We start from the raw sequence: 24246 nt of genomic DNA on the forward strand, positions 1-24246 counted from the left end.
ACTCTGGTCCCATGATAGAATGAAACTTTTTAGGATTAACTGACTGATTAAAATCCAATAGTAAGACATTCTGCATCATTCTTACTGTGGCAATAAAGATAGTTTTTTACAAATTCCTTCCCCAAATTAACAAGTTGTATTAATTTACATTTCTACACAATGCAGTCAAACATAGAAAACCTTTCAAACTTGTGCACTACTTGCTCTTTGACTTGTGTGTCTACTATGGCTGATGATTGTTCTGTCCAAACCATTATTTTTTTAAGATAAAGTAACAGAAAATACTGGAGAAACTCAGCAGGTTTGACATTCTCTAGGAGAGAGAAAAAGAATTAATGTTTCAGCCAATGACTGTTCATCAGAATGATTTTTTCACATTGGCATGAAGTAATACAACCATCCAGGTGGAAACATCTGATGGGTAAAGCCTCAGTCTGTTATCATTCTTGTACATGCTGCACTTCCTCAATGGCTCTGTAGCCATTCTATAAGTTTTAATACTATTAGAGCTACCCAGCTCTTGTGGAACCATGCTGAACTCTGTTTAATAAGCACCAGATGGCACTATGTTTCTCTGTTCTGTTGCAGAACTTAACCACACGGTGATATACAGTACACCTTATTCAGAAATGATGTGATCTATTGCAAGCTGTTTGGTGATTTAAACAGACAGTTCAAGTGGGGCAAAGTCCCATTTTCTGTTAAATCATCTAACATTTCCTGATAATTTTCTGAACCTTCAGTTGAAGGCATTTTTACAGAAGTTTGCGTGCAGTTCTAGCAGACAGTCTGCAGAGGGAGCAAAACACTTAAATCAATGTTTTGCTTCACACACTGGAAATTACTGCAATAGATGTTACTGATCTCAAATTATAATTTGACTATTGCAAAATACAAGCAATTTGTGACCATTCTACCTCCTAGTAAAAGACCGTAGCATCAGAAACTGGATTGTGAGCTAAGACCATTAGTCCATAAGATGGCTCAGTGGTTTGCACTGCTACCTCACAGCACCAGGGATGTGGGTTTGATTCCAGCCTTGGGCAACTGTCTGTGTGGAGTTTGCACATTCTCCCTGTGCCTGTGTGCATTCCCTCCAGGTGCTCCAGTTTCATTCCAGAGTCCACAGATGTGCTGATTAGGCAAATTGGCCATGCTAACTTGCCCACAGTGTTCAGGGATATATAAGTTAGATACATTCATCAGAAGTAAATGTAGAGTAGGAAGGTAGGGTGAATGGGTCTGGATGGGTTACACTTCAGAGGGTTGGTGTGGGCTTGTTGGGCCTAATAGCCTGTTTCCACACTGTAGGGTTTCTATGAAGATAGTGAACGTCTGAGGAGGGGTCATTCAACCCAAAACATTAACTCTGATTTCTCTCCACGGATGTTGCCAGACCTGCTGAGCTGTACCAGCAATTTCTGGTTTTGTTTCAGATGTAAGAGCAGAACTGGGCCATTCAATCCATTGAGTTTGCTTTGCCAATCGATCATAGCTTCAGCATTTTGTGTGTGTTGGATGTGAAAAGGTTTAGGTCAGACATATGCACTGCCCAAATTTTACCCTCCTGAAAGACAAAAGAAAAACACAGCAGATGTTGGCAGTCTCTGTGGAGAGAGAAGGAGAAGCAGAGTTAATGGGTGGAATCTTACAGAGGCTTGGATGAAATGAGCTGTGGGCAGATCTGTGGCACAATTGCGAGAGGAGTCTAGCGAGGTCTATCTCAATGTCAGGAGTAATCCGCTGCATCTTTTATGCATTTGCGGAGTGGATAGGCAAGCTTCTCTCGAGGCAATTGAGGGGATTAAAGCTTGTTAAAAGTTTAAAGCTTGTTATGACTGGCACAGCTCACCTCAATTTTCAGCTTCCTCTCTTACCAAACAGACTGAACAAGCTGATTGTTGGGAAATCTTGATAGGGAGGTCAGAGCAGGTACCTGGCGAGTTCAGCTCTGTGTGGCTCAGCTTCAGAGAGCTGAGTGTCACGGCACAGGCCACACATGGCCCTCCACCACACACATTGGTATCTCAAATTTGCCAAACCCTGATAATCATCATGGCACTCCTCCAACCCACTTGCAGAATACTTAGGAAGTAAAAAACTGCATTACTGGGTGCACGAGCAACAAACATTAAAATACTCAATCTGCATCAAGTCTTTGCAGCCTGCTACACATTATCAATGAGGATGAGCACCTCACTAAGACCTTCCCTACACCTCCACTTCTCACTTTTTAACAACCGCCAAACTTTAAACAGACCATTGTTCACTGCAAACTGCCCAGCCTTCAGGACAACAATGATCACAACACCGTATAACCCTGTCATGGCAATCACTACAAGACGTGTCAGAGTGTCGACACGGATACCACCATTACCAGTGGGGACATGACCTACCCTGTAAGCAGCAGGTACTCATGACTCAGCCAATGTTGTCTATCTCATACGCTGCAGGCATGGATGCCCAGAGGTATGGTACATTGGTGAGACCAAGTAGACGCTACAAAAACGGATGATCGGACACCACATAACAATTGTCAGACAGGGATGTTCCCTCCCAGAGAGGGAATACTTCAGCGGTCAGGGATATTCGGCCTTGGATCTTCAGGTAAATGTCCTCCTAGGCAGACTGGGATATGCAACAACACAGAGTGGCTGAGTAGAGGCTGACAGTCACATTCGATGTCCAGGAGGTTGGCCTCAACTGGGACCTGTGGTTCATGTCACATTACAGGTGACCCCACTACACCATACACTCGCTCACACACAAAAGCACACATACTCTCACTCATGCAGACCCTCTCTCAGAATAACAAACGTACACCCACTACACTCACCCATGTGCATACCCTCTCACAGGTTTATACTTCGTCATACTCATGCACACACTCTCACTCTCTCCCGCATACACTCTCACTCTCTCCCACACACACACACACACACACACACACTCTCACACTCTCTCCCACACACACACACACACTCTCTCCCCCACACACACACACACTCTCTCCCCCACACACACACACTCACTCTCTCTTCCACACACAAATAAGTACATGGGGTGAATTTACAATTGCAGACTTGTATTTGCAGATACATTCTATTTTGCTCAAAAAGCACACAATCTGTAGGCAGTCAATCCATGTGACATTTTATAAATTCCTACTTTGGAAATAGAACCAATCTGCCTCAAGATTGGAATACAGACAGACTTAAAGATGCATCTTTAATGCATCATCTGAGCTGAGATATCACCTTTTCTTCTAAAACCTTAAGTTATGTCAAGAATGAGACTTGAAAGAAGTTCTGGGATTTATATATTAATGAATTGAAACCTGCAACTCATTCTAAAAGACAAAAGATTTAACAGCAATCGAGGTTTGGGTTCAATATATCGTATCGTTGTATGACACTATGATCTCGTGTTATAAATTCTGGGTCTTATGATCCTGCCCCACCTGACGAAAGAGCAGCGCACTGAAAGCTGATACTTCCAAACAAATCTGTTGCCTATAACCTGGTGTGTGTGATTTTGAACTGCATCAGTAGGTGCATTCTTCACAGTAACCCCTGAACCAATCAGCATTCTTCTCTCATGCTGAATAAATTTGATTTGCCTTTTGAATTCATATTCTTGCAAACTGTCCTGATGAGTGCAAGGTGAAAAGTTTGAACAAAATGCTCAAATTTCTGTTTATGTCAATGGTGAATTAATTAGCACAGATTATATTACTAGACTGAGGTAGATCTTAAATTCAATTAACAGAGAGCCTGGACAGTGTTTTACTTAGGCTTTCTTAGTAGATTAGTTGCGGTTCCTTAAATGTTGCAAAAGATTAAACATGTTAAAGAAAGCACATGATGTTGCAAATCATGCCTGGTCATTCGGAAAAGACAGGCTCATTTGGCCAATGTTGCTTTCACATTTCATGCACTCCTGATTTGTTTGCAATGTTCCCAGTGCATATTTGAATGAGAACCCAGATTACCAAGGGGAAAGGCTTGTTCAAGTTGAGACTTGGGAAATAACAGAAATTTAAACTTATTGTGCCATAGATATTTACTCATTTCAACTAATCTAGATTGTGTCTGACAGGTCCAATCAAACGATAAACAATCACCTTACCCCAGTGAATATGGTTTCACATGTTCTGTATTGCAAAACTGCTCTTGTTGATTCTGTCTTTGTTTTGTTTCACTTTGGAGGGTTTTGCTAAGCAAGCTGGAAATGGTAGCGGGAGAATGTTTCCGTACATCTTGGACAAGTCAGCAAAGGGTGCCTCAATGGTTATTATTAAATTAAAAAGATGGAAAACCTGAGGCTTGGATTAACATGACACAGCTTGCCTCTGGTCGCCAAGCTGCTGGTTTGACTTTCAGACCTGATCGAGCAGAAAAGTCTTTCAAAAGAATATTGAGAAGATTGAAGTCTCAGCCTTTGAACTGTCACAGACTTCATTCCCTTTACAATGATTCTGCCTTTAAAAACTTCCCAAGGCTGACCAAAACACTATAATCTTGGCATCCTGTTTGATCCCAAAATAAGCTTTTGACCACATTGCCATTTCATTGCAAAACTGCTTATTTCCACTTCTTAAAACTCCCTGATTATACACATGTCTCTCAGCTCATCTGTTGCTAACATCCTCATTCATGCCTTTGCTGGCTCCAGTCTTGACTATTTCCAGGCATTATTGGCCCTTGCTCTCCAGACGCAACTCTGTAGTTTTGAGGTAATCAAAATTCTTTTATTTTACTTTGAATCCTATTCATTCACTGTCACTGTGCTCACTGATCAACAGTAAAATTCTCATTCCTGTTTTCAAATCCCTCCATGTCCTTATTTCTCTAATCTCCATAACCACAACCGTCTGAGATCTCGACTATCTTCTAATTCAGCCTTCTGCACATCTCCAGTTACCATCAGTCCACCACTGGTGGCAAAACCTTTAGCTCCCAGGACTCCCAATATCTGGAATTCCATCCCTAAATCTCTCCACTTCTCTCCTCTGCTTAAAACACTTTAAAATCTACTTCTATGACCAAACTTTTGATAACCTGCTGTAATGAGTGACTTTGCAAGTCAGCAAAGACCTCAGAGTACAATGGGACCTTGATCAGATGGGTCAATGGGCTGGGGAGTGCAAGATGGATTTAATTTAGAAAAATATGAGGTGCTGGATTTTGGAAAGGCAAATCAGGCAGGACGTATACACCTAATAGTAAGGTCCTGGGGAGTGTTGCTGAACAAAGAGACCTTGGAGTGCAGGTTCATAGCTCTTTGAAAGTGGAATTCCAGGTCAACAGGATAGTGAAGAAGGTGTTTGGTATACTTGCCATTGATCATGGCATTGAGTGTAGGAGTTGGGAGGTCATTTTGTGGCTGTGCAGGACATTGGTTAGGCCACTTTTGGAATATTGTATGCAATTCTGGTCTCCCTCCTATTAGAAGGATGCTGTGAAACTTGAAAGGGTTCAGAAAAGATTTACAAGGCTGTTGCCAGGGTTGGAGGTTTTGAGCTACAGGGAGAGGCTGGGGCTATTTTCCCTGGAGTGTTGGAGGCTGAGGAATGACCTCAGAGGTTTTATAAAATATAGAGGTTTATAAAATCACGAGGGGCATGGATAAGGTGAAAGCCAAGGTCTTTTCTCGGGGTGGGGGAGTACAAAACTAGAGGGCAAAGGTTTAAGGTGCGAGGGTAAAGATTTAAAAAAGACCTGAGGGGCAAGTTTCTCACACAGAGGGTGGTGCATGTACAGAATGAGCTGCCAGAGGAAGTAGTGGAGGCTGGTACAGTTACAACATTTAAAAGGCATTGGATGGGTATATGAATAGGAAGGATTTAGAGGGATATGGGCCAAATGCTGACAAATGGGACGAGAATAATTTAGGATATCTGGTTGGCATGGACAGGTTGGACAGAAGGTTCTGATTCCGTGCTGTACAGCTCTATGACTCTAAGTGGGTCATTTTATTACAGTAGATGTGCTAAGATAAAACCATACAAGGTATTATCATTGCCAAGAGGACCATAGAGTCGTAGAGATGTACAGCATAGAAACAGCCCCTTCGGTCCTACTCATCCATAGACCAGATACCCCAACCCAATCTAGGGTCCCACCCGCCAGCACCTGGCCCATATCCCTCCAAACCCTTCCTATTCATATATCCATCCAAATGCCTCTTAAATGGTACAATTGTACCAGCCTCCACCACTTCCTCTGGCAGCTCATTCCATACACTAACCACTCTCTGTGTGAAAACGTTGCCCCGTTGGTCTCTTTCATCCTAAACCTATGCCCTCTAGTTCTGGACTCCCCCAAACCAGGGAAAAGCCTTTGTCTATTTTTCCTATCCATGCCCCTCATAATTTCGTAAACCTCTATAAGGTCACTCCTCAGCCTCAGACGCTCCAGGGAAAACAGCCCCAGCCTCTCCCTATAGCTCAAAATTTCCAACCCTGACAACATCCTTGTAAATCTTTTCTGAACCCTTTCAGGTTTCACAACATCTTTCCGATAAGAAGGAGACCAGAATTGCACGCAATATTCCAACAGTGGCCTAACCAATGTCCTGTACAGCCGCATCATGACCTTCCAACTCCTGTACTCAATACTCTGACCAATAAAGGAAAGCATACCAAACGCTTTCTTCACTATCTACCTGCAACTCCACTTTCAAGGAGCTATGAACCTCCACTCCAAGGTCTCTTTGTTCAGCAACACTCCCTAGGACTTTACCATTAAGTGAAAAGGTCCTGCTAAGATTTGCTTTCCCAAAACACAACACCTCACATTTATCTGAATTAAACTCCATCTGCCACTTCTTAGCCCATTTGCCCAACTGGTCAAGATTTCTGTTGTAATCTGAGGTAACCCTCTTCGCTGTCCACTACACCTCCAATTTTGGTGTCATCTGCAAACTTACTAAATGTACTTCTTATGCTCGCATCCAAATCATTTATGTAAATGACAAAAGTAGAGGACCCAGCACCGATCCTTGTGGCACTCCACTGGTCACAGGCCTCCAGTCTGAAAAACAACCACCCACCACCACCCTCTGTCTTCTACCTTTGAGCCAGTTATGCATCCAAATGGCTAGTTTTCCCAGTATTCTATGAGATCTAACCTTGCTAATCAGTCTCCCATGGGGACCTTGTCGAACGCTTTACTGAAGTCCATATAGATCACATCTACCACTCTGTCCTCATCAATCCTCTTTGTTACTTCCTCAAAAAACTCAATCAAGTTTGTGAGACATGATTTCCCACGCACAAAGCCATGTTGATTATTCCTAATCAGTCCTTGCCTTTCCAAATACATGAGGAGAAAGTGAGGTCTGCAGATGCTGGAGATCAGAGCTGGAAATGTGTTGCTGGAAAAGCGCAGCAGGTCAGGCAGCATCCAGGGAACAGGAGAATCGACGTTTCGGGCATAAGCCCTTCTTCAGGAATGAGGAAAGTTTGTCCAGCAGGCTAAGATAAAAGGTAGGGAGGAGGGACTTGGGGGAGGGGCGTCAGAAATGTGATAGGTGGAAAGAGGTCAAGGTGAGGGTGATAGGTCAGACTGGGGTCGGGGCGGAGAGTTCGGGAAGAAGATCTCAGGTTAGGAAGGCGGTGCTGAATTTGATGGATTTGACTGAGACAGGGTGGGGGGAGGGGAAATGAGGAAACTGGTGAAATCCGAGTTCATCCCTTGTGGTTGGAGGGTTCCTAGCCGGAAGATGAGGCGTTCTTCCTCCAACCGTCGTTTTGTTGTGGTCTGACGATGGAGGAGTCCAAAGACCTGCATATCCTTGGTGGAGTGGGAGGGGGAGTTGAAATGTTGAGCTACAGGGTGGTTGGGTTGGTTGGTCCGGGTGTCCCAGAGGTGTTCTCTGAAACGCTCCGCAAGTAGGCGGCCTGTCTCCCCAATATAGAGGAGGCCACATCGGGTGCAGAGGATGCAATAGATGATATGTGTGGAGGTGCAGGTGAATCTGTGGCGGATATGGAAGTTTCCTTTGGGGCCTTGGAGGGAGGTGAGGGGGGAAGGTGTGGGCGCAAGTCTTGCACCTCCTGCGGTTGCAGGGGAAGGTGCCGGGAGTGGAGGTTGGGTTGGTGAGGGGTGTGGATCTGACGAGGGAGTCACGGAGGGAGTGGTCTTTACGGAATACTGATAGGGGAGGGAAGGAAAATATATCCCTGGTGGTGGGGTCCGTTTGGAGGTAGCGGAAATGACGGCGGATGATGCGCTGTACATGGAGATTGGTGGGGTGGTAGGTGAGGACCAGTGGGGTTCTGTCCTGGTGGCGGTTGGAGGGGCGGGGTTCAAAGGCGGAGGAGCGAGAAGTGGAAGTCACCTACCACCCCACCAATCTCCATGTACAGCGCATTATCCGCCGTCATTTCCGCTACCTCCAAACGGACCCCACCACCAAGGATATATTTCCCTCCCCTCCCCTATCAGCATTCCGTAAAGACGACTCCCTCCGTGACTCCCTCGTCAGATCCACACCCCTCACCAACCCAACCTCCACTCCCAGCACCTTCCCCTGCAACCGCAGGAGGTGCAAGACTTGCGCCCACACCTCCCCCCTCACCTCCCTCCAAGGCCCCAAAGGAAACTTCCATATCCGCCACAGATTCACCTGCACCTCCACACATATCATCTATTGCATCCTCTGCACCCGATGTGGCCTCCTCTATATTGGGGAGACAGGCCGGCTACTTGCGGAGCGTTTCAGAGAACACCTCTGGAACACCCGGACCAACCAACCCAACCACCCTGTAGCTCAACATTTCAATTCCCCCTCCCACTCCACCAAGGATATGCAGGTCTTTGGACTCCTCCATCGTCAGACCACAACAAAACGACGGTTGGAGGAAGAACGCCTCATCTTCCGGCTAGGAACCCTCCAACCACAAGGGATGAACTCGGATTTCACCAGTTTCCTCATTTCCCCTCCCCCCACCCTGTCTCAGTCAAATCCATCAAATTCAGCACCGCCTTCCTAACCTGAGATCTTCTTCCCGACCTCTCCGCCCCCACCCCAGTCTGACCTATCACCCTCACCTTGACCTCTTTCCACCTATCACATTTCCGACGCCCCTCCCCCAAGTCCCTCTTTCCAAATACATGTACATTCTGTCCCTCAGGATTCTCTCCAACAACTTGCCCGCCTCCAATGTCAGGCTCACTGGTCTATAGTTCCCCGGCTTGTCCTTATTACCCTTCTTAAACAGTGGCACCACGTTAGCCACCCTCCAGTCTTCCGGCACCTCACCTGTGACTATCGAGGATACAAATATCTCAGCAAGAGGCCGAGCAATTGTTGTAGATGCACCTCCCCCACCCCACATCAGTTCCTTTCGAACCTACTCAAATCCTGAAAGATAGTAGGCAGCTGATGTGACAGTGGCTAAGCTTCTTGGCATGATGCAAAACTGTTCATCGACAACCCAGTGCTGGCCTGCGCCGACACCTTTGGGCCATGGACACAGCTCCTCTTATTAATAACATACTACTTATGTTACTGGGGATTGATAACTCCGAGGTCTGGTCTAAAGTTCTGAAGATACCGGAATGAACTGCCTGGGGGGATAATTGAGGTGGGAAGCCTCATTGCATTTATAAAGTACACAGTTAAGCACTTGAAGTGTCATAACATTCAAGTCTATGGGCGTTGTGCAAGAAAGTGGGACATTTTTGGTGGTACAAGCTTGGTGGGCTGGAAGGTTTCAACTGTACTGTATGATTGTATGACTCTGTGATGAGTTCAAATTTGCCCAGCCGACAAATTTAAATGTAATTAAATATGAGCATTATTAAAACTTTATTCTAAATAATGATGCTAATGAAATTACAATATTATTGTAAAAGCCCGTCTGGTTCACCCATATGTTTTGAATATCTTTGCTATTCTCACCCAGTCTGGCTTATATGTGGTCCCAGACACACAACAATTTAGTTGATTCTTAACTTGCCTCTGAAATGGTATTATCTTTGGCAAGAGGACCATATAATTGTTTTTTGCTGTAGGTGCACCCCTTGCCCCGTGCCCGTATCAGTTCCTTGTTAACCTAGTAAAATCCTGAAAGATAGTTATGAAATTCCACTCAATTAAATAAAACCGCGACAGGAAAGCAAAAGAAGTCAAAGCAGATGGCTCACTGGGCGTTGGCCCAGACACCACAAATGACAATGGCACATCTTGCCTTGTCAAAATCCCCCTTGCTAATACTGAGAAATTTGTGCCAAAACTATTAAGGAGAGCTCTCTTAGATTGATCAAGCAACAAATACCGAAATTGTTGCAGAAACTCAGCAGGTCTGGCAGCAACCAAGGAGACAAAATCAATTTTAACATTTCAAGTCCTGAAGGAGGGTCACCTGACCTGATACATTAACTCTGTTTCTTCCTCCACAGATCCTGCCAGACCTGCTGAGTTTCTCCAGCAACATCTGTTTGTTTCAGTTTCTAGCATCTGCAGTTTTTTTTTCAGTCATTCTCACCCAATCATTCTTTCAAACCAATGTTCCACATTCCACATCACTGGTTCCAGAAGGTTTCAATACCACTGTCCCAAAGATATTTCGAGATCAGCAATGAGGGCTGGTCTGATCAGAAACACTCATCCCTTGAACAAATAAAAAAAAATTGAATGTTAAGTTCTTTTTGCATTATTTGATTATGGTGAGCCCTGGCAAAATCTGACTATACTATGGATTAACTATTCTAACAGTTTGCCTGTGCTGTGCTCACATATTTTAGTGTTGGAGCTTAAATCGTCGTATCTACCAGCTCATTTATTTGATGTGGGTCAGACGGATTAGGGTTGGTCAAATCCACAGGTAACAAAGACATGATTGAGTATAGTTAGTAATGTAATCTCTTCTGCAACACCTTGGATTCCAAGATTGGTTTTGTCTGAGGGAAGCAGCAAATTTGGATGACTAGCCTGTCAATAACAATTTGCATTTCCACAGCATCTTCATAGAGTACAATGTCTTGAGTCTCCAGTTGTGCAATTATCAAACAAAACTTGACATGGAGCGAGTTAAGGAGATATTAGGGCAGGTGACCAAAAGCTTGTTCAAAGCGGTAGACTTTAAGGCCTGGATTTAAAGATGAAGTTGATGGAAGGGAATTTGACAGGTTCAGCGGAGTGAATTGTCTCCGTATTCTCTGCAGTTTAGAAAAATGAGAGGCGATCCCATTGATTCTGAAGAGGTTCAGGTAAGGGATACACTGGGAGATGGTTTCTGCTGTTCAGAGAATCTAGAATATGGCAGTCCAACCTCAGCGTAGGGAGCTGATCATTTAGTACTGAGATGAGGAAAAGTCATAGCACTCTTTCAAATTCTCTAAGCCATAAGGTGTGGATGCTCCATCGTTGAATATATTTAAGTTTGGGATAGATAGATGTTTGGTCTCTCAAAGAATTGAGGGATACAGGGAGTGGTGAGGAATATGGAGTTGAAGGTCAATGTCAGCCATGATCATATTGAATGGGGGAGTAGTCTTTTGTATGACCTTCCCTCCTTTATTTGGTCAGAGATAGGGATGTTCACTGACGATTAGACAAGCTCAGCACCATTCATGGTGAATTCCTCCCACTATCCACATCTTATGGGTTATCACTAACTTGAACCTAGGCTGGACTAGCAGTATAAGTACTGTGGCTACAAGAAAAGTTCAGAGGTTAGGAATCCTAAAATGCGGAGTGCACCTCCTGATTTCCTAAAGTCCATCTACCATCAACAAGGCACAAGTCAGAAGTGTGATGTAATACTTCGCACTCCAACAACACTCAAGAAGCTTGATACAATCCAGGAGAAAGTAGCCCACTTGATTGGCATTACATCTACAAACATTCAATCCCTCCACCACCACTGCACAGAACTGCAGCAGCAGTGTGTATCATCTACAAAATACACTGCCAAAATTCATCAAGACCCTTAGCACCTTCCAAATCAATAACCACTTCCATCTCAAAGAACAAGGGCAGCAGATACATGGGATCATTCACCACGTGCAAGTTCCCCTCCAAGCCACTCACCATCCTGACTTGGAAATATATTGCCATTCCTTCACTGTCACAGGGTCAAAATCCTGGAATTCCCTCCCTAACAGCATTGTGGGTTTACCTACAGCACGTGGACTGCAGCGGTTCAAGATGGCAGCTCAACATCTTCTCAAAGGCAACTACGGAAGGGCAATAAATTTGGACGTACCAGTGAAATTCATATCCCCAAATGAAAAATATTGCCTTCTGCTCCTAGTTCTTGTGTTGTAAGCTATCAGATTAATCCAAACACCTCCATTCCCTCCACTGCCCCAAAGACCCCACCAAGAAACCCAGCCTAAGAAGGGTATTTCTTTCTCAATGAACTGACTGGGAATAGCTCAACGGTAAGATTTAGGGGACTTGGCCCAAGTCAGGTAGGAGAAAGCGAGGTCTGCAGATGCTGGAGATCAGAGTCGAGAGCATGGTGCTGGAAAAGCACAGCAGGTCAGGCAGCAACCGAGGAGCAGGTGAATTGACATTTCGGGCAATAAGCCCTTCATCAGAAATTAGGCTTGTGGGCCGGGGACTGAGAGATAAATGGGAGGGGGGTGGGGCTGGGTGGAAGGAGCTGAGAAAGCGATAGGTGGATGAAAGTGAGGGAGAAGGTAATAGGTAAGGGTGGCAGTGCTGAATTGGAGGCTTCTGACTGGGATAATGTGAGGGGCAAGGAAATGAGGAAGCTGTTGAAATCCACATTTAAAGATACTAGGAGTGGGGTCTGGGCTGGTATTTTGGCAGAGGACCCCACCACCACATTGTCCCAGTCCCAAGCCTCCAACTCGGCATTGCCCTCCGGACCCGTTCATCACTGCCCCCCTCTGACCTATCACCTTCTCCCTCACCTTCATCCACCTATCACTTTCTCAGCTACATCCCCCCAACCCCACCCCTCTCCCATTTATCCCTCAGCCCTGACCCACAAGCTTCATTCCTGATGAAGGGCTTATGCCTGAAATGTCAATTCTCCTGCTCCTTGGACGCTGCCTGACCTGCTGTCCTTTTCCTGCAACACACTCTCAACTCATTCCTGATGAAGGGCTTATGCCCGAAACGTCGATTCTCCTGCTCCTTGGATGCTGTACTTTTCCAGCACCACACTCTCTATTTGGCCCAAGTCGGCCCAATCTCAACTTTTCATTTATTCAGTACTTCTGATCTTCTCTCATTTTCCCTCCTAATTTATATATTAATACAGCGTGAGAGGAGCCTGTTTAGTTAATTTCTTTGGTGTCAGCATTTTGAAAGTACTCACCAATTAATTCCACTCTGCCCCACTAATTCCCCTGTCACTGTGATAACTTTCCATTTCAAATATTTATGCAATTCCTGATTGATAGTTACTGTTCTATTCTACTCCTCCCACCCTGTCAGACAGCATCAAATCACACCATCTCAATGGGTTCAAAGTATTCTCATCTGCTCTCTGCTTCCTTTACTGATTATTTTCAATCTGTATCCTCTGGTTCCTGACCCTCCCATCAGTGAAAACCATTTCTCTTCTATTACTCTATCAAAACCCTCCATGGTTTTAAATTTAACCTGCTCTGTATCCAAATCTCAACAATCCCCTCATTTTCTCCCCCCATACCCCCTGCCTTCCAACACTTTGTTTCTCCATTTCTTTATTTTGAAAATTGTTTGCCTCTCCTTTTCATTTATATTTTTGTAACTGTTTTCCTCTCATTTGTTTCCTTCAGGAACTTAGTTACAGTTGTAGTTCTTTCTCTCCATTCTTATTTTGAACATTATCAGATGGACTGAGGAGTGGCAGATGGAGTTTAATTTAGATAAATGTGAGGTGCTGCATTTTGGAAAGGCAAATCAGGGCAGGACTTATACACTTAATGGGAAGGTCCTGGGGAGCACTGCTGAACAAAGAGACCTTGGAGTGCAGATTCATAGTTCCTTGAAAGTGGAGTAGCAGGTAGATAGAATAATGACAAGATTAGAGTGGTGCTGGAAAAGCACAGCAGGTCAGGCAGCATCCGAGGAGCAGGAAAATTGATGTTTCGGGCAAAAGCTCTTCATTCCTAATAAAGGGCTTTTGCCTGAAACATCAATTTTCCTGCTCCTCAGAAGCTTCCTGACTTGCTGTGCTTTTCCAGTACCACTCTAATCTTGACTCTAATCTCTAGCACCTGCAGTACCCACTTCTGCCCAGACAGAATAGTGAAGAAGGTGTTTGGTATACTTGCCTTTATTGGTCAGTGCATCGAGTATAGAGTTGGGAGGTTATGTTAAGGTTATACAGGTCATTGGTTAGGTCACTTTTGGAATGCTGTGTACAATTCTGGTCTCCCTGCTAAAGGAAGGCTGTTGTGAAACTTGAAAGGGTTCAGAAAAGATTTTCAAGGATGTTGCCAGGGTTGGAGGGTTTGAGCTATAGGGAAAGGCTAAATAGACCTGGGGCTATTTTCCTGGAGCGGCAGAGCTGAGGGGTGACCTTATGGAAGTTTATAAAATCAATGAGGGGCATGGATAGGATAAATAGACAAAGTCTTTTCCCTGGGGTCAGGGTTTAGGGTGAAAGATATAAAAGAGACCGAAGGGGCAACTTTTCACGCAGAGGATGGTACGTGTATGGAATGAGCTGCCAGAGGATGTGGTGGAAGCTAGTACAATTGCAACATTTAAGAGGCATTTGGATGGGTATATGAATAGGAAGGGTTTGGAAGGATGTGGGCCGGGTGCTGGCAGGTGGGACTAGACTGGGTTGGGATATCTGGTCGGCATGGATGGGTTGGACCGAAGGGTCTGTTTCCATGCTGGACATCTCTATGACTCTATGAGGGGCTTTATAGGGTAAATATCCAAAGTTAAAAATGTGTTGCTGGAAAAGCACAGCAGGTCAGGCAGCATCCAGGGAACAGGAGAATCGACGTTTCGGGCATAAGCCCTTCTTCAGGAATGAGGAAAGTTTGTCCAGCAGGCTAAGATAAAAGGTAGGGAGGAGGGACTTGGGGGAGGGGCGTCGGAAATGTGATAGGTGGAAGGAGGTCAAGGTGAGGGTGATAGGTCAGACTAGGGTGGGGGCAGAGAGGTCAGGAAGAAGATTGCAGGTTAGGAAGGCGGTGCTGAATTCGATGGATTTAACTGAGACAAGGTGGGGGAAGGGGAAATGAGGAAACTGTTGAAATCCGAGTTCATCCCTTGTGGTTGGAGGGTTCCTAGGCGGAAGATGAGGCGCTCTTCCTCCAACCGTCGTGTTGTTGTGGTCTGGCAATGGAGGAGTCCAAAGACCTGCATATCCTTGGTGGAGTGGGAGGGGGAATTGAAATGTTGAGCTACAGGGTGGTTGGGTTGGTTGGTCCGGGTGTCCCAGAGGTGTTCTCTGAAACGCTCCGCAAGTAGGCGGCCTGTCTCCCCAATATAGAGGAGGCCACATCGGGTGCAGAGGATGCAATAAATGATGTGTGTGGAGGTGCAGGTGAATCTGTGGCGGATATGGAAGTTTCCTTTGGGGCCTTGGAGGGAGGTGAGGGGGGAGGTGTGGGCGCAAGTCTTGCACCTCCTGCGGTTGCAGGGGAAGGTGCCGGGAGTGGAGGTTGGGTTGGTGGGGGGTGTGGATCTGACGAGGGAGTGGTCTTTACGGAATGCTGATAGGGGAGGGGAGGGAAATATATCCTTGGTGGTGGGGTCTGTTTGGAGGTGGCGAAAATGACGGCGGATGATGCGCTGTACATGGAGATTGGTGGGGTGGTAGGTGAGGACCAGTGGGGTTCTGTCCTGGTGGCGGGGCTCAAGGGCGGAGGAGCGGGAAGTGGAAGAGATGCGGTGGAGGGCATCGTCGACCACGTCGGGGGGGAAATTGCGGTCCTTGAAGAAGGAGGCCATCTGGGTTGTACGTTTTTGGAACTGGTCCTCCTGGGAGCAGATGCAGCGGAGACGAAGGAATTGGGAGAATGGGATGGCGTTTTTACAGGGGGCAGGTTGGGAGGAGGTGTAGTCCAGGTAGCTGTGGGAGTCGGTCGGTTTGTAGTAGATGTCCGTGTTGATTCGGTCGCCTGAGATAGAAATAGAAAGGTCGAGGAAGGGGAGGGAGGAATCTGAGACTGTCCAGGTGAATTTGAGGTCGGGGTGGAAGTGTTGGTGAAGTGAATGAACTGTTCAACCTCCTCGTGGGGGCACGAGGCGGCGCCGATACAGTCATCGATGTAGCGGAGGAAAAGGTGGGGGGGGTGGGGCCAGTGTAGTTGTGGAAGATGGACTGTTCCACATATCCTACGAAGAGGCAGGCATAGCTGGGGCCCATGCGGCTGCCCATGGCTACTCCTTTCGTTTGGAGGAAGTGGGAGGATTGGAAAGAGAAGTTGTTCAGGGTGAGGACCAGTTCAGTCAGTCGAAGGAGGGTGTCAGTGGAAGGGTACTGGTCGGAACGGCGGGAAAGGAAGAAGCGGAGGGCTTTGAGTCCTTCGTGATGGGGTATGGAGGTGTACAGGGACTGGATGTCCATGGTGAAAATAAGGCGTTGGGGGCTGGGGAAGTGAAAATCATGGAGCAGGTGGAGGGCATGGGTGGTGTCCCGAACGTAGGTGGGGAGTTCTTGGACTAAGGGGGACAGGACGGTGTCAAGGTATGCAGAGATGAGTTCAGTGGGGCCGGAGCAGGCTGAGACATGGGTCGGCCGGGGCAGTCAGGTTTGTGGATTTTGGGCAGGAGGTAGAAGCGGGCGGTGCGGGGTTGTGGGACTATGAGGTTGGAGGCGGTGGATGGGAGATCCCCCGAGGTGATGAGGTTATGGATGGTCTGGGAGATGATGGTTTGGTGGTGGGGGATGGGGTCATGGTCAAGGGGGCAGTAGGAGGAGGTATCTGCGAGCTGGCGTTTGGCCTCAGCGGTGTAAAGGTCGGTGTGCCAAACTACTACCGCGCCTCCCTTGTCTGCTGGTTTGATAGTGAGGTTGGAGTTGCAACGGAGGGAGTGGAGGGCTGCGCGTTCCGAGGGTGAGAGGTTGGAGTGGGTGAGAGGGGTGAGGGAGTTCAGGTGGCGGTTAATATCGCGGCGGCAGTTGGCTATGAAGAGGTCGAGGGCCAAAGTCTTTTCCCCAGGGAAAGGGAGTCCAAAACTACAGGGTATACGTTTAGGGTGAGAAGGAAAAGATTTAGAAAGGACCTAGGGGCAACTTTTTCACACAGTGTGGTGTGTGTATGGAATGAGCTGCGAAACGAAGCAGTGGAGGCTGGTGCAGATATAACATTTAAAAGGTATATGGATAGGAAGGGTTTGGAGGGATATGGGGCGGGTACTGGCAGGTGGGACTACATTAGGTTGGGATATCTGGTCGGCATGGACAGGTTGGACCAAAGGATCTGTCTCCATGCTGTACATCTCTGACTCACTTTCCCATTCTCTTGCTGCCGTCCTCCGCATTCCCCTCATTTTCAGAGGTTAGTTCCCCTCTCTTTCTCATTCCTTCCTTTGCTGATTTTTTTCCAGTCTGCCTTTCTCTCTCTCTCTCTCTTTCCGCTTTTCTTCCTGTATGCCTCTCTCTTTCTCCCTGCCTTGATATTTATCTGTCTTTCCCGACCTGCCGGTCTTTCTCTCCCTCTTCCTCTCTTCGCTCTCCCTCCCTGTGCCTGCCCCTCTGCCGGAAGTCCCGCCTTTGCTTAACCTGGGATCGTGCTGTGCAGAGGCGGAGCTGCGGCTGTGCGGCGCCTCTGGGCCGCTCCCTCCCTCCCTGCCGGCCGATACATTGTAGCCGGAGCTGGAGACATTGTATCCTCGGCCTCCAGCCCCTGTCTACCCTCCCCGTGCCCGGCCGCTCAACCTTTCCAGCCAACCCTTTCTTCATGAACAGTCCAAGATGTCAGGGAAACATTACAAAGGACCTGAAGTCAGCTGTTGCATCAAGTATTTTATTTTCGGCTTTAATATTATATTCTGGGTGAGTAAAGCACAGACACAGTGAACCCAGATAGAGCAGTGTTGTACTGACAGCTGGGTTCTGTGCAGGAGAGGGAGTGGGTGGTGGTAATTTGGACAGTGGGGATTCAGGATAAACCAACCTGGGAAACACTGTGGAAGGCAAAAGAGCCAGCAATCTCTGTGTGAAAAGATTACACAACAGAAGCTTTGTGTGGGTTGGGGGGAGGCCTGAGAGTTTGTGTGAATCATGTACTCTGGGTGTGCTTGCATTGTTTTCAATTGAAAGAAAGTTATTTTTTAAAAATGTACTATAAAATACTTTGCAGCAGTCCACACGTTATTTTAAACTGCTGATTGTTGAGTTGTGGGTCCCTAGGCGAGAAAGTGTGACAATTGTGATTTACACACGCTGCCTCTGGTAGTGAAAGGATTCTTGTCGCAACACCTTTATAATGGCAAAAAAAACCCTGCTTTTTTTTGTTCTGGTCAGTGTCTTTACTATCTTTTTGCCTGAATGATTGCAGCAGCAACCTACATGTCAGTCTGTCAATTGCAACTTCATTCACATGCGAGTATTTTACTGTTTTGATGGTGTCACTCTGAATGTCAGTCCCATCCAGGTTTCTGACTGGGAATTGCAGCTTCAGGTCTCTGTGTGTATGTGTGAGCCACTTGTCCGGGGAAAATGGGAGCTATGTAAAAATTTAAAATTTAAAAATAGGTAACTGTGTAGTATAGTAGCTCTTTCAAAGCTAGAAAGTGATCGTTGAAAGGGTTCAAGTAGAGGTTAGATTACAGTAAGAATCTCACTTTTTTTTATGCATTCAATAAGATTTTCCAGATGTTAAATTTCTTGGAAAGTTGCAGCAGAAACAAAACATTTGAACACATCTGTCTATCTATGTGGAAGAGATTGAAATGTATGAGTTATCTTAATTGTAGGATTCAAAATTTGAAATGATACATTCCTAAATTTATAGCAAGTTTTATTTTTAGTTTGTTTTAACTTTAGTTTGTGGCTGTTAAGTCGTGAGAAAATGAAAGTGAAGGGTTGGGGATGGTTAGGGTGAGGAATATACAAATGTGGAAGCCATTCACATTGAAAGACTGCCGAGGTACTGGAAAAGAATGCTGATGCTTAGCAATGATACATGTGTCTTGACAGAAAATAGCCTTTGGTATGTTGAAGACTTGATCTAGATGTTAACAAGTATGACCAACTGCTTAAAGATTTAATGTGCTGTGATTTCAGATGAGAACTGAGGGATTTTCACAATCAGACAATACTGAACAGATTTGGCCTCACTTCTCTCAGGAAGTATGTGTATGTTGAGGGGTGGTCTGATGAAAGAGGCCTTTGAAGGGATTCCATGGCTTAGAGAAGAGCTTTCCAAAAAGGAGCCCCCTAAATATGTCAAATAATAAAATTAGTAGAAACTTCCTTACCCAGACAGCAGTGAGAATATGGAATTTGCTCCTACAAGGAGTTGTTGAGCTGAAACACCTAGATTCTGAAAAGAGAAAGCTAGATAAAGACATGAAGAAAATAAGAGTTGGAAAATATTCAAATAAAGTGGAGGAGGTTTGTCTGGAACATTAGCATTGACATGTACTGGTTGAGTTGCATGCCCTGTATCTGTGTTGTACATTCTGGGTAATCCAGATATCCCAGGAACATCTTGAAAAACTGTCAAAGTCAGCTAAAAAGTGTAACACAGCAATCGTTGGCAATCCAAGCCCTTTTGATGGATTGTACTTGGAATAATGTTACATATGGATTTTAATTCTTCTCCCCCCAGTATAAATGAGCTGAGAGTTTGAACTATGAGCGAAACTAGCTGATACTTAAAAACTAGCCAGGGTTGCCAAGAATTGTAATGTAATAATTTTTTTCATTTGTTTAAATTACACCCTTTTAAAGGAGAAGCATTTTAGTGAAGGATGGAATAGGAACTCTCCTAGTTCTGCATGTTACTCTGTCAGTGAGGTGTTCTGTAGTTTCTTTAATGAAACTACTAGTAAGAAAACCACTTAATAGAAAAAATAGAAATGCAAGCTATAGATATGCACTATGTTTTAAAGAAATAATGAGCGCTGTACTTTTGGGTATGAGTTTATGATAATTTGGTAGGCTGGTCTTGATAGTTTGTGTTGTCCTATCACATTAGTACAGTGTAAAGGAACCGACAGGATTGTAACTTTCTCCCCTCCAATAAGTGATACTCCAGTAACACCGTTTTGAAATGCTTTAAGACCAATGAAGTACTATTGAAATGTCATCAATGTTGTAAAATAGGAAGCAAGACAGCCAACAGTCACACCATAAACTCCCAAACATCAATGTGTTAAATGACCTGGTAATCTGAATTTTCAAAAGTGAAGCTATTTGAGGGATAAGAGAAGCTGGAACAGTTTTACTTTAAAGAGGAGCAAATTAAGAGGAGAATTTAACAGATGTTCAACATGATGGGTTTTGATAAAGTTAATGGGGAAAAATTGCTCTATTGACAAAGTGTCATTAATCAGAGGGGACAGATTTAAAGATCATTGGAAAAATAATCCTTTGCGAAGCCTTGGGGAATACATTATTGTATCAAAGATGGTGTCAACAAAGCAAACCATTGTTACTATTTTAAACAACTTTTGACAATTTGGTGGTCTGAATTCAAAGGTATGAATAGAATAAATGCTGGAGGTTGTTTTATTTTCTAATTGACAGATGATTCATGTAAAACAACATGAGAAGTAAGGATAGTTTTCATTTGTGAAAGAGATGGCACTGTTTAAACAAGGCTGCTTGCTGTAAAGCTTCAGCTCAAATAAACTCAGCTGGCAAATCAGATAAGGCATGAGGGTAATTTCCTAGACTTGGAGGGACTGAGATTATTGGGTCTCGGACGCTCTGCAAAAGTTCAAAGGTTGGGCACCAGTACAGTTCAGTCTGCCTCTTTGGATTGTTTGGCTGTCATTTGTTAAGATGCTGAGTAATCTTCCATTTAAGCAGCTTAATTAATGGAGGGCTGTTTCAGATTTACAGTACAACTACATCAGCCGGGAGGTTGCTGTGCAAACATTTCTAGAATCATAGAATCTCTACAGTGTGGAAACAGGCCCTTTGGCCTAACAAGTCCACACCGACCCTCCAAAAAGTAACCTACCTTGACCCATTCCCCCTACCCTATATTTACCCCTGACTAATGTACCTAATCTACACATCCCTGAACACTATGGGTAATTTAGTATTGACAGTTCACCTGACCTGCACATCTTTGGACTGTGGGAGCAAACTGGAGTACCAGGAGGAAACTCACATAGACATGGGGAGAATGTCTGTGTGGAGTTTGCACAGTCACCCAAGATAGATATTGAACCCAGGTCCCTGGTGCTGTGAGGCAGCAGTGCTAACCACTGAACCACTGTGCTTTTGAAATGGTCTGTCCAGTCTACAGCTGCAGGATATCTTTTTGTGTGGGAAAGAAAGTAAAGCAAGGTTGCATGGTTCTATTAGAGATGAAAATGTAAGTGAGAAGATCGAATGATGCTCTCTTAATGTTCTGGTGAGGTCCTATTGGAATGCAACATCCAGTGTTTGATTAGCAAAGGAAGTAGGGGAGGAGGTGGAAACAATAATTAGATGGGAACTAAGGTGCCGGGATGCAAATATTAGCTTGTTCTCTTTGAAAAGGAAGCTTTCAGATTGCTACGTGGAAGTTTTTAAGTATGCAGTGAATTTGAACTCTGACAAATTGTCCGCACTTGTTGCTTCTAACTCAGCCAAGTACTGCCTTGTACAGAACATTGGTGAGTATGATGGAGACGCACTTTGCATGTGTAATGTGTGCTTGCATTAATGAGGATATTAACAGGGAGAGCATGCTGTCATTAAGGTCAGATTAAAACCTGTAGCACTCTCTGATGCTATGGCAACTGGCGTGGCACTTGAAGCATGGCAAATTCAAATGCTGGGATATGACTGATTACAGACAAGCAGGATGCCAGCTGCATGAACTGTTAGGATACCCTTGCTCACGCTGTCTGTGTGTCTGTCTGTGTGTCTGTCTGTGTGTCTGTCTGTGTGTCTGTCTGTGTGTCTGTCTGTGTGTCTGTCTGTGTGTCTGTCTGTGTGTCTGTCTGTGTGTCTGTCTGTGTGTCTGTCTGTGTGTCTGTCTGTCTGTGTGTCTGTCTGTCTGTCTGTGTGTCTGTCTGTCTGTCTGTGTGTCTGTCTGTCTGTCTGTGTGTCTGTCTGTCTGTGTGTCTGTCTGTCTGTGTGTCTGTCTGTCTGTGTGTCTCTCTCTGTCTCTCATGCTGTCTCGTGCTGGGAAGGCAAAGGCAATTGTCTCTAAGGACATACATTGACAGCGATACAGATTCATAAGTTGCTGTCTGTCTGCTTCACTAAAGTATAATTTAAGAGAAGGATGCGTAACTCAAGAATTAAGCATAAGCACAGGCAGAACTATTCATGCCAATGTTGAATTATCATCCTTTTTGGTTTGTTGTGCCACAATAGATTTTTAAAATTCACTCCTGGGACGGGGTGGGGGGGATCGCTGGCCAGGCTGGCATTTATTGCCCATCCCTAATTACCCAGAGGGCAGTCAAGAGTCAACCACATTGCTGTTGGCCATGTACATGTAGGCCAGACCAGGTAAGAATGACAGATTTCCTTCCTTAAAAGACATCAGTGAACTCGATGCACTTTTAACTGACAATGGTTATGTTGGATTTAGATTTTATTGTCATATGTACTCAAGTACAGGAGTACAGTCAAAAGTCTATAGTGTTGCCACACATGGCACCATCTTAGGTACCAAGGCATCTAGGTACATAAAATGTAGGTACTAAATAGTAAGAGAAACAAAAGTTAAAACATTTAGTGTTACTTCATAGAATCAGCAGGAAAAAAAAATAAAGTATCAGTTAATATTAAGTTATAAACTAGGAAAATACATGTGTTAAAGGTTCAAGTGTTTGATGAGTTGTCCACTTATCTCTCACTGGCCGACCTCCGCTCTGTGTCCTTGATGCCACCAGCACTGATACCATCACTGTGACTGAAGTTGCCACCTCTCCAACTCCCCTCGTAGCTTGGGAACATGCCCAGGCAGGATCCAGTTGCACACCGAGCTGAGACACTGCCATGGGCCTCTGAGAGACCAGGCCGACGTACCTCCGAGAGACCAGATGGTCACCATTAGGCTGGATCCTTACTTCTGATTTTATTGATCTCTAATTTCCCCATTTGGTACGGTGTGATTCGAACCCATAGCCCTAAAGCATTGGTGTGAACCTCTGGATTGCTAACCCAGAGACATTACCACTACACTACCAATTCCCCTTTATGCCAGCTCTTTGAAGAGACAAAGAAAACTGCAGATATTGGAACCCAAGGTAGACAAGTAGGAGGCTGGAAGAACACAGGAAGCCAGGCAGCATCAGGAGGTGGAGATGTCAATGTTTTGGGAATAACCACCTTCAATAATGGAGGTGGGGGTAGGGGGAGCTGCAGTTAAGGGGGGGGGGGGATGGTTTGAGTGGGGAGAGGGGCGGAATGATGAGGTAGTGACAGGTCGACCCTTCCTTCCAGCTACCAACTGGATTCATTCCTCCCATCGACTGATCGGGTCATAACCACCATCTGTGTTCACCTATCACTACCTCACGCCCCCTGCCCCTCTCCCTACCCAAACCACCCCCCCCCTTAGCTGCAGGTCCCCCTACTCCCACCTCCATTATTGAAGAAGGGTTATACCCAAAATGTTGACTTCTCCACCTCCTGATGCTGCCTGGCTTGCTGTGTTCTTCCAGTTCTTTGGAGAAGCTGTTCAGTGAGTTCTGCTCTCTCTCCACTTTCCCATCTCTGCTGATATTTCCTTTTCAAGTATACATCTCAGACAGGTTATTTCATAAAGATTAACTGAGTTCTCTTCAGAAAGACTATTGAGACAAACAATCAAAGTTCTAATTGACTGCAGTGTTTAGAGAAAGAGGGAGTTTGTGCAGCATCAGAATTACATCAACCAAGGGATTGCCTGTTAGTCCAAGTGCTATTCTTAGTTCCTCAAATGTCAGTTCCTTGGAATTTCTGTTGTTCTTTTGGAAGGGGAGTGGAATCTATAAAAACTCACCATCATTTACTCAGACATTATTTGCAAATGTACAGTACAGACAGCTAAGGAAAAACTGGCTGGTCCATTAATCCTGCCCCCCACACTCATGATCTTCAACACCCATCGTGACAAAACATCCACACTCCTCTCCGTCCTACTCCCCGCCTTCCTCATTACGCTTGCCATCTGTAGCTATGGCGAGAGAAAAATCATTCCAGTA

The 24246-nt window shown here is 45.2% G+C and overlaps 1 protein-coding gene across 1 annotated transcript in view; it reads left to right on the plus strand.

Moving 5' to 3' along the window:
* The first annotated feature begins 17700 nt into the window (after positions 1 to 17700).
* Positions 17701 to 24246, plus strand: part of LOC122539507 (tetraspanin-5) — a 111815-nt gene continuing 105269 nt past the window's right edge. Inside the window, exon 1 of the mRNA XM_043674447.2 lies at positions 17701 to 17935. Coding sequence (XP_043530382.1) covers positions 17855 to 17935 — 81 coding nt within the window. The 5' untranslated portion in view covers positions 17701 to 17854. The remainder of the gene's footprint in view (positions 17936 to 24246) is intronic.

The sequence above is a fragment of the Chiloscyllium plagiosum genome, unplaced genomic scaffold (assembly GCF_037043375.1).
Source record: "Chiloscyllium plagiosum isolate Xiang-an unplaced genomic scaffold, Cpla_swu_hap1 HiC_scaffold_36, whole genome shotgun sequence".
Lineage (NCBI taxonomy): Eukaryota > Metazoa > Chordata > Chondrichthyes > Orectolobiformes > Hemiscylliidae > Chiloscyllium > Chiloscyllium plagiosum.